Genomic DNA, 11,856 nt, shown 5'->3' with positions numbered 1-11,856 from the left:
TTTCGCTAACTGGAGGCCATGCCTGGACCACAATCTGGTTGCTTTAGTTATCTGACCCCTCTGTCGTAAATGACAGTTTGACAAACTGAGAATAGTGTACAGGACTCAATCCGAAAACAGTCCCATTCCTACCATGGAATACCCAATTGTTAATGGATTTATATTGGAAACACTTTCATCAGAGTTGTTATATTTTATGGCTGTCTTATCTTTCTTGTTTGGTTCCTTATTCATTATCAATGCCACTGTACCATTACGTATATCATTAGTGGTGACGTCATCAAGTCTTTTGAGTTTTTGCTCTGGTATATCTGCCTAGATGCATGTCACATTTCCATTTGTAATTTCATGTTTAATTGTGCTAGTGTGCGACATGTGATTCTTCTTTCCCCGTAACTATGTTAGAAACTAGTAGGTTATTTTGCAACTATGCCGGATTAGTCATGATCGAAACTCGGGATCAACTATAAACCTTTCACAAGTGAGACATACATGGACTTGATCTAGCATGAAATTTTTAAAGAATTACGATCCAGTTGTTTCTCTCATATGTTGAGAATCTATGCTTTGTCCAACTTCAAAAATCTTAGTACCTTACATTACAATATAAAAATATAAATACTTAAGCTGCATAGAGTAAATATGAACACAAAACTGTTAACAACTGACTACATTACTACAGTATCTACAAATAAGAAGTACTTATTAGTCGCATAATATCACCACTTTTTTGGTCCGTTTTAAGGCATTTCACACACCAAAACATAATATAATCAGATGCCAGTTAAATGCTTTTGAGTTGAGCCTGTTCCCAAATCTTTGCAATAAGTTTTGAACTGATATTGAAAATAAAAACTGCATTGCTATTTATTCTTGCGTGCAAGTAATGGTTTTTTGGAATCATAGAACTTTTATCACTCCAAACTGCTGAATACATATCTTATGATTCAGCTGTGCATCCCACAAACAATGACACCATGGCCCAGGGTCAGAATTTCGTTTCACAGTGCGAGAATCAATCTTGATTCTTGCAGAATAAATTTGCGGGAATCATTTGATTCTCGCAAATCAACTTCTGTGTAAACTACAAAAGTTTGCGAGAATCAACTTTGATTCACGCAAATCTGCTTACGAGAATCTTTGCGAGAATCGATTCGTGGATTCTCGCCGAAATTCTGACCCTGTGTCCAGTCTTACATGAAACAATTAGATTTTCATTTTTTTGTCGTGAGTAAAAAGGCACTTTAAATACTTCTATATAAACCTATAAATACAACTAAATATACTAATAATGTTACATGTTTTTGTTAGCACCAATATATAGGACAACTGTGATGCGATCAAGCAAAATGAGTCTGACAACAACTCAAATCAAATTCCACATTTCCTTTCTAACTATTACTAATGTTTTAGCTAAATTTTACTAAAAATTCCCTATTTCTATCCTCTTTTGTTAGAAAGTTTAGTCATCTCAAAAACAAAGGGTTACATATGAAATACGGACACTTTTCTCCCCACATCTTCAAACAAGAATGGGCTATTCCAGTTAAAATTCACACTACCCTTTGGAAATATCTTCCACAAGGGGGAGTATGTTTTTCAAATGTAATTGGTCAGGGTTAATCATTTTAAAACCCATACTCCCCCTGTATTATGGTTTTACCTATATCTTCCACAACTGGAGTGAGTATTTCAAATGGAAGTTACCGGAATGTCTATTCTATTTGAAACTCATACTCCCCCTGTGGAAGACTTTAGCTAAATCTTCCACAGGGGGAGTGTGGATTTTAAATGGAATAGCCCAATTTCCAACATCCGACTCATTGTGCTTGATCACATCACAATTGGGCTTTGCCAGTTGAAAACCACACTCCCCCAATAGAAGACATGGTATTATTCTCTCACACAGGTGTAGATTTCAAATGGAGTTACCAAGTCAGGTAACCCCATTTGAAATTCACACTCCCTGTGTGGGAGATTAAGGTAATGTCTTCCATAGGGGGTGTATGGATTTCAACTGAAATAGCCCACTGTATAATTATGTTCAGTATAAATGCTTAGTTAACAAGGTATCAAAACATCATGCTGAAACCACAGTACGGGGCACTCTGCACTGTTCATACATTCATGGTCATTTTGTACAAAGAAACTAGATAATTGATTACAACATTGGTAAGTTTCATCATGTAATTTGTTGTATAGAGGCCTTGCATGTGACGTATCATATGGTAAATATGGCTGACTACTCAAATACATTCAACAAAAGCATGATTGTAATCTACCGTGACAGTTCGTCTCACACACATAACCCTGCACTCACGATCAAATAGGTTGATGACAACATTTGATTGAATGGACTGCACTCCGCCATAACTACGGTGAAGGACACCGGCTCAAATCCTTTGTTTGGAGCCAATCGATAAAAGAATGCAGGGCCTCTATAATAAAATTACACTGTCATACATGCTATAGATTCTACCATCGTTTCTAACGTAACAGGTTCATAACCAAACAAATATTAAAGTACTGCATTATCAAGGATGAAAAACACAAATAAAATGAACAAGTTAACATATTTTCAATACTGCCTTCAATGAAGATTTATAAGAAAGAAATCAGCTGCATGATATGTCTCCAGAAAAAAACCTTTCTGTTGAGAAAGGATATGAAAATGCTGACTGTTTTGCTACTTTCATAAGACTAAATTAGAATATAATCTAAATGTTAAACATTTTTAGACTAGTAGGAATTCCAATTGAATGAACGCAGCTTTCAACAGCTGTACTCGATCCAACCGCGATCGTATATTGCATATTTCAAACTACAACACGAACGCACGACCTTGGATACATGCTAACCAATCACGAGTGCGTTGGCATGGTTGGATTCACTTCCGCGTTGCTCACGCACAGTCGCACACGCTGGCGTACATCGCGCAGTGTACGCAAAAAATTGTCACGGTATTGAAAGCTGCGTTCATTCAATTCGAATTCCCACTATAGAAAGTTATACTACTAATAATTACAAGTAGTACAAATCAATATTGGTGATATAACCTGATTAGAGCCAAAGGATATGATTTCCAACTTGACTTATTATTAGCAGTCAAGTTTGCGCAGTTGATAGGGAAACTAAAGGCATCAGACTTTAGTGCGAGAGGTACCGTGTTCTAGCTTCGCAAGGTTCTCGTGCAAATTGGACTAGCTTGAAATTCCCCTGGACAAGGAACTAATTGTCTTGCTTTACCTGTACGTTACTTGGGGAATGCTTGGTTGTGATGTATCCAAGCTTGCTATTCCTGGCATCTTTACATCCCTACCATACTTGTATTCTACATTAGTATTTCAAATTTCACAAGTCCAATATGTTCACATTGGGGCTTTGAGTAAAATCAATCAGACTGCATCACAATTAGGGACCATTCACAAACACTTGGAAGGGGGGCCTGATGCAAAAAAAATTTAATCGCGAAAATTTTTAGGGGCCCCCCCCCTTTACAGACCTCGAAAATGTCAGGCCCCCCCCTTTTTGACATGAAAATTATCGGTAACCCCCATAGAAAAGCATATAAACTCAATTTACCCAGAAAAATTTGTGGTCATTTTTTTCAGCCCCCCCCTTAGGAGGGTCAAACAATTTCAGGGCCCCCTTTTTGCATCAGGCCCCCCCAACAAGTGTTTGTGAACGGTCCCTTAGGCCTAAGTAGCACAACATGAATACAACAAACAATCTCAATATATATGTGACCCATTACATCAAAACATGGCAGTTGTCTTCCACCATCTACTTTTTAGATTTCTTAACTAAGTTGAAGACATCAATATCGGATATAGGATAATGATTTTATGTGACACACATTGTATTATTCCTTAATATCAGCATTATGTTTTTCATAAATATAAAATTTTCTTTAGCATTATGTTTATCATAAATATAAAACTTTCTTTATAATCTTTAATCATTAAACAGGAGGAGGGGTGTCCCAACACCTGCCACGTTTAGATGTAATAGCTTACATATCAACTGCTCAGTGCCAGAAGTGGTTAATTATAACAGCTGCCATGTTTAGCTACCATGTGTAGATGAGTACAAGATAATGTGTGCAAAATGACAAATGTTCTCAGGGCAGCTATAATTGTACGTACCCACTTCTGACACTGAGCAGTCGGTATACATATTGTACCTACTATTTATTGACCATCACCTAATCCTAATTTAATACAAACCCTAAAACACAAGGTGGCAATAATTGTGGTATGTAATTAATATGGCACACACAGGTGAGCACCAAGAAATCATTATGAATTACAAGTGCATAAAATATGCAAACAAATAATGGGCACCAAAGTATTCAGCACCAGAACTTATGTTTGATCACCATATCAAGTTTCATTCCAATCTGACTAGGTGTCTACAACCCAAAGTTTTCACAGCATCCCAGAATATACCACATGCTGAGCATGCCCACTTATGTGAAATGTGACCTTGAAGTACATGTTCAATGGGAATTTGCATGCGCCAGGAACCAGTTTTAGGGTGTCTTGCAAAAGCATGGTGCATAGTGGTGCTGTGGTGAAAATCTTCTTTGAGCACACCGCAAAAGATCAATGAAGCCCTATAATACACTTGACTTGTTTCGTTGCAAAGCTGATCTCACATACTCATCACCTGCCATGAACTGGAATCGTGTAAAAATAACATTGATGGTTTTTAAGAGTAAATGAGATATGTAAACAAAACTTTTCACCTCTCCATTACACATGACTAATTTTGTTCAGATGGCTTCATTGATCTTTTGGATTGGCCCCTTAATGGTAATGAAATAATGGACTTATGTCCAGATATTTAAATAAGCTGATTAGTATATGTAATAATGTGACACAAAGTATACACCTCATCAATGCTTTATCACTCAACCGCATTAAATATTAATACAACTTGGTTGATGCCTATAGTGGTAGAGTGGATTAATGCTAAATTCAGCCCAGAAACTCTTTTATGACACAAAAATATACAGCATCATCATCAATGCTATATCACTCCAGCACATTAAATATTAATACAACTTGGTGGATGCCTTAGTAGTAGAGTGGATTAATGCCTAATTCAGCCCAGAAACTCTTTCATCACCAAACATAGAGACATATCAGACACCTTTCGCATCAATGGAATATTCTCACATATTACAAGCTCAGCCAGACTCTTAAAACCAACGTGAAGACAAAGTTACAGACTTACTCTCCATCATGTAGTCTAGGAAAGCACCAATAAGGTTCGAACGTCTTCTTATCCCGGAATCTGTCTCTCATGACAGCTCACTGAATCAGGTTCGTCCATTTCTGACATCCTTCCAAGACGATTGGTAGATCTGGGCAGAGACTTAACCCTGTTGTGGTCTGGGGTAGCGCTGGCAAAGTTGTGTTCTAGAAGGTACTGGCTGATTGAGATATCTTGTTTGCCGTTGCTGTTGAAGAGTTGGATCTCCATGGTGTTTGTGGCGCTGTGGGAGAACAACACAATTCAACGTCAAAAAATTGGTTTGGAAATATAAGCAAGATGTTTTACAAGTACAATGCAGTGATTCAATTAGCAACCAGGATCTGCTTCTATGTTTACACAGTACACATGCTATATCAGCAAAAAATGTGGAAGAATTATGATAAAAGTTAAACGTGGTGAACTTACTCAGTTGATGAAACAACATGCGCAACCAACATCTTGTCCATCACAAGGGGCTCCATATTCCTCCTAGTGACATACAAAATATGATAAACACACAAACCCAAATAGTTAGATACTAACAACTAGAACAATAGTTCAGGTCAACACAACACAAGACAACACAGCACAGCACAACACAACACAACACTGAACAGTCCTACTTCTGTCAAATTGCAGGACTGTTCAACATTGTCATTCCAGCCAGTGTTTGTCAACAATGATATCTTAATCTGCAATGTCAAACTTTACCCCCGGTATTTTACCACAATGAAACCCAAACCCAAAGAACCCGAGTATCTCCTAATGATTTGCAGAGACAAAGCAGTGCAAGGCATTACAAATTGTTTAGTAACTACTAGAGCCGCCATCAAGAAGAGCTCTGAATTGTACTCCTGGAAGTTTGAGATGAGTCTTTTAAAAGAGTAGGGGACCTGTAACTTGTTCTTCTGAATACCCAAGCCTATTTTTTATATTTCCTTCTTTTGATGGATGGCTTTCAAATGGTAATGGGAATACACACAACCACTCTGCAGTTCAATATACTCTGCATTAAAACTTGATATAGGCCTACACAAGTTCTACATACCTTGCTAAATCTCTTTTTCTTTGATGGGTGCCACTCAATATCAATAGCACTCTACAGCTTGAAACGGCAGTGGGAGTGCTCACATCCAAGCTGCATTTCAATATGCTCTGCATAAAAACTTGATAAACACAAGCACTATACGTACCTTGCCAAATCTTCTTTTTCTTTGATGGGTGCCACCCCATACAAGAAGCACTCTACTGCTTGAAACGGCAGGTGGAGAAACTCTGGTTTGGGAGTGCGCACATCCGCTCTTGGCAGCCACTCTGCATTCCCATAGTCCACATAAAACACCTGAGATATAAGGAATACAATTAACAGGTAAACAATTTTCTGAAAACATCTAAGAAAGATTTCACACAAAAAACAAAAACAAATCAAAACAAAATACAGACACATACATATTTTATTCATAAAAGTTGCAAATTAACTCAAAAACAAAACAAAGCAAACAAAGAAGAAATGCAAAAGCAACAAGGTAAATAAAATATGCATAAAAGTAAGTTTCTCATGTTAGTGCATAATTTTGATATGTCCTTTAACATATTCATGATAAGGGACAGCTATCCAATTAGACCAGTACAAGGGATAGCAATTGAGCTAGACAAGAGAACTCGGATTCACCAACCATGTTTGTGCCAGCTTCGGATTGTTCCGCCACATGCCCGGCAAACTTAAATATTAAACACATACTTTTTGCATTCTGTGTAACATGCAAACAAATATGCAAAATAACAAAATCTGGAAACACTCATGTTTGAATATCAGGTTTTGAACCATCCCATGATGAAGAGTGACAATTCCAACTTGGCAGATTTTCCCATAGTGTTGTGTTTGAGGTAATATGGAATCTGAGTTCTCCCATCTAATATCTTTGGGCATAGCATGCAATGATCACCTTGACCCACAGTAGAGGAGTTTGCCACAAACAATCAGTGAATTCTTTTATCACAGATTCAGGCACACCCTGTAAGAAAACAATTTGATGACTCAATGCAAGAAGGTTTTATTTTTGCATTAAACCACCAATGATTTCAGGAAGAAAGAATTGTGCTGTTATCAAGCAATGTGTCATTTGTCTTTGGAATTGATTTTGATATACAGTTCAGGGTAGAGAAATGTTTTGTGTTACTTTGGCAATTTGATTTTGAAGATTATTATATCTCAGAAAATCCAAGAATGAGTGGATACATTCATACGTAGTGGTAGATAAAATGATCAAGGTGTTTCACTTCAACACTACACTATTTTTTGCTCACCTGGAACATTTTCACTAGGTCGACTAGCATCTTCTACAATTGGGATGACGTCATGTGATTGACAGTATGATGTTATGGGCATCAGCAGGTTATCCCAAATAGGATCAATTTCTAGTCCTTGTTCACAGTCCGGAGGTGGGGTGGGGTACTACATCGTAACATGATGCCAAATGTCAATCACATGATGTCATCAAAAAGGACACTATCCTGATTGTAGACAAGGTACTATCACAGCATATCTGCTAAAGGTGCTAGTCGAACTAGTGAAAATATTCCAGGTGAGCATTAAATAGTGTAGTGCCGAAGTTAAACTCTCTAGCTGATTTGTTTTGCACGATGACATCACATTTGTACAAAAAAAGAATTTCCTGAACTCATGCAGCACAACAAAACAAAATTGGTGAAAAAATTAAACAATTCTGAAATTTCTTTGTGTGACCAGTACCATCTTTCAATGTCAATTTTTTTATATTCTACATGTTGCCAATGAATCAATTCAGAATTCTACAGGTTGGCTATTCCAGTTGAGATCCATACACCCCCTGTGGATGCCATTACCTCTTCTACACAGGGGGCGAAGATTTCAAACTGAATCACCCATTCAGGTAACCCATTTGAAATTTGCACACCCTGTGTAGAAGAGTAAGGTCATGTGGATTTCAACTGGAATAGTCCATTGCATGGATTACAAACCTTCAGGCATGGTTCCGTCTCGTCGTAGTCAATAATGCGAGCCCTGTACCAGCGTTTGTTTCTGGAGTACTTAGCGATCACCACTTCACCCATAGCTCTCAGGATGTTGGGATCTTCTGTCCTCAGCTTCACTTTGCAACATTCACTAAAAAGAAAAAACAGTTGCTTGCTTTATGCTAGTTTCACAATGCATGCCACTTGCCGTTGAGTGTTGTGACGCTTCATCGTGCCGCTTGCAATTTTCTGTCACCAAGCGACATGACTCTGAAAGCCAGTGTTGCCCCCAGGGTGTTGCCGCTCTTTGCTCATGGGCCAAAAATTCTTACCCTGTTCTCTGTCAAGAGTCACAATGCTCCCGAGTTGATTTGAACTCTTGGTGATTTGCCACTTTGAGCAAAGCGGTGGAGTGATCTTCGATATATCGTCTTGTTGCTGGTCACCGCTGGCATTGCTAGGATGATTGCGCATGACGTAAAAATCACCATCAGCCCAGCAAAGCAGCAAGTGGTATGACACTAAGAAACCAGCATGATCTAATCAAAGAGGTAACTTAAATCTGGACTCCAAATAAGTCGATGGTAAGTCTGACATATTGGGTTGGCATTTGTCAAAGACCCAAAATTGAACAATAACATCTTTAAGCTCAAGTGTTGCAACTGTTTGCACATGCACAATATCACAACAAATGTGACCTTAAAGGATGTCTCCGGCAATCACAACATTATGCCTCATATGTTATCAAATTAATTATGAAGCACGAATCACATGGTTTTATTTTAAACAATTTACTCATATTGACCATACAAACGAATTAAAACAGCCGTCTCTCAACACGCGGGCAACGAGATTGTCGAGTGCAATGGCTTTCCAGTAATATAATGAATGAAGGCTGACAACAATTGAGCACAAATAACTATGATGTCATTGCACTGGACAATTGCAGCGCGGGAATTTTGAATATCGCGTGTTGAGAGCCGAGCTGTTTTTATTCATTTTTATGGTCAATATAAGATTGTTTTAAATAAAACCATGTGATTCGTGCTTGGTAATTATTTTTCTAACATATAAGGCATAAAGTAAAGCAAAGCAAAGGTTGCTGGGTACATAGCCAATTAATCAGGAGGTACACAATTTTGCTTTCTATGTGCAACACGCAAACATGGCATTTCTGGAGAAACCATTTTTGCACAAAATTCTGTATTCTTTTCCTGCATAAACTGACAATATTTCCGCTGCAGCAAAAATTGATGGGGGGGGGGGAAGAAAAGAACATGGAACCAAGATTTGAAAAATGTTATCCTTTGGGTAGAAATCGCAGGAGAACCAAGATTTACAGTGGAGAGCTAAAAAAAGCTGCAGTGTAGAGCAGGAAAGATTTGTCACAACGGACAGACACACAAAAACATGGCATTGAACAATGACTCGCCTCAAGTTTAGTAATAGTAGTGACAGAAGTGCGTATTTTGCTGGTTGCAGTATCAAATCCTGCTAGTAAAGTTAATCATGCATAGCGTACACGCACAAGGGCAGCTTGTTGGCACACTTGCAGCGCAACCGAGAAAAAACACTGACATCACTACTAAACTTGGAGGAGATAAAAAGTGTATACCGCTACTTACTTAATGGACTTTTCCAGTGCATGCAGTCCATCACTATCCTCATCACCAGATGTTACTAACGTTCCTTCACCCTGTATGGCATCCAAGCCCGTCCTGCCCCAGGGCATCTGCACCCAGAAATGACAGGCATTGTGTAGCGATGTCACTTCCACTGCTACCCAGACATCCACTGGTGGCAAAGCTGGGCTGTGGTTGGTTGGAGCGTAGAATACCGGTATCCGGTCACGTAAGTCTTCTCCTGTAATGAGATGATACAAAATTGAGTTCTTCATGGTACCTTGATAATAATACTGAGCCCTAATAAATGTATGAATCACTTAAATTACAAGGAAATGGGCCTTGGTGGAAAAAATGAATATTTTGTTTTTGGACGATTTTGAAGCAACAAGAGGTGATAGGAAAAATAAATCCTAAAAAAAACTTTTGGCAACTTATTTCAACTACTGTATGGATAAAAGCCAGATCCAAGAGCAATGGTGGCTATTAATGAGGTGAATTGATCAATCTATCAACCAAGATGTCTGGTTAAGGTTAAATTTCATCATAACTAAAATGGCACAGATGGGTCTATGTTTCACGAAAAATCCTTTGGCATGGGTAGCTATTTCAAGTAAAAATAACCCTGGAAATGGGTAAGGAGTACTAAACCTTTGGCCTCGCATCCCCAAAAATAAATAATCTAAGACACCTCCCGCAATATAAATTACATATTGATTATGTCAGGAGTGTACTGATTCCAACTTACCTGGTTCGGGATGCTCATAAGGACACTGGTCACCACGGTAACATTTCTGATTCCTCATGTAGAATTTGCAAAACTTCCGGTCATGAACATGTGCTAGAGAAAGACAATGAAACAGGTATTAATCTCATTGTGTATAAAATAAATCTTGTATTTTGTCAGCCCTCAATTGGAAAGATTTTTATGAATCACAAATCTTCCTTTATATATTATTGAATATTTGCATGCTATTTATAATTTGAGATTATATTACCATACAACAAGATATTACTACCAATTAGTGAGAGATTTTATTACCATGGCGTGAGAGCGTGAGAAAGTGCCCAAATGTGTGAGACTCAACTTGAATGTGTGAGAGCTGGCAACCCTGTCTCAAGCTGACCAAAGCTTTCACATGGCTCATCTTTGCATTACCAAGTATAATCATGTCCTTGTTTAAATATTTCCACTATTGAACACTACAGGAACTGAAGTTGTCCCTTATGAGATTGAATTTGTTCAATAACAGAGATTGAATTTGTTCAATAACAGAGATTGAATTTGTTCAATAACAGAGATTGAATTTGTTCAATAACAGAGATTGAATTTGTTCAACAGAGATTGAATTTGTTCAACAGAGATTGAATTTGTCCTTTATGATCAAGAGATTTCACTTACAGTATCCAACTGCAGCAGTGACGCCTTCATCATCCACTTCAAGGCTGTTATGTTCGAATAGTAGTCGGACGCCTTTGGATCCCAGTTGTCCATCGCTCTCTGCTCCTCATCCTCATGATCCTCATCGACGTGATCCTCATCGACGACAGCACGGTACCCAGAATCCTTCACGTTCCATGTCTCCATGGCCATGCTCAACTGACGATTTGTCACCGTCTCTGTCTCCTTTTTTTCCGGCACTGTTAGAATGAACGTAATTGGAAACTGTGATTTGGAATTGCCACCGTCAGAGTACACGGCCGGAATGACAGAATCGGCATAGCCTGTGCAATCTTTAGGTTGATTCCAGGCTTGTAAGGCATGCATGAGTTCTTGATTGCCATCTGGATGACGAAGGGTGCTAAAAGTGGAATCTACAGTGGAAGCTACATAGGAATGGAACAGGGAGAATGACACACACAAATTCTAGCAGAAACAACTATTCTACAGAGTGTTACAGAGATGCCAGTGACTTGACAAAAATATTATGAAAATAATCATACAATTACAAGCCATAGAGAGCATTGCAACTGGAGTGCA

At 38.3% G+C, this 11,856-nt stretch overlaps 1 protein-coding gene across 1 annotated transcript; it reads right to left on the bottom strand.

The window, feature by feature from the left end:
• Positions 1 to 3,617: 3,617 nt before the first annotated feature.
• On the bottom strand, positions 3,618 to 11,387 carry LOC140147148 (tudor and KH domain-containing protein-like). Its single transcript, XM_072168927.1, has 7 exons — positions 11,278 to 11,387; positions 10,624 to 10,716; positions 9,879 to 10,116; positions 8,260 to 8,404; positions 6,453 to 6,601; positions 5,686 to 5,748; positions 3,618 to 5,500 (listed from the first exon to the last, which is right to left on the bottom strand). Exons 2-7 carry the CDS (start codon positions 10,679 to 10,681, stop codon positions 5,287 to 5,289), a joined length of 867 nt encoding a protein of 288 aa, XP_072025028.1. The 5' UTR covers positions 10,682 to 10,716; positions 11,278 to 11,387; the 3' UTR covers positions 3,618 to 5,286.
• Positions 11,388 to 11,856: the final 469 nt, after the last annotated feature.

Source organism: Amphiura filiformis, chromosome 3 (genome assembly GCF_039555335.1).
Source record: "Amphiura filiformis chromosome 3, Afil_fr2py, whole genome shotgun sequence".
Lineage (NCBI taxonomy): Eukaryota > Metazoa > Echinodermata > Ophiuroidea > Amphilepidida > Amphiuridae > Amphiura > Amphiura filiformis.
Note: the sequence above shows the minus strand (reverse complement) of the source record. Positions and strands in the feature narration are given on the sequence as shown.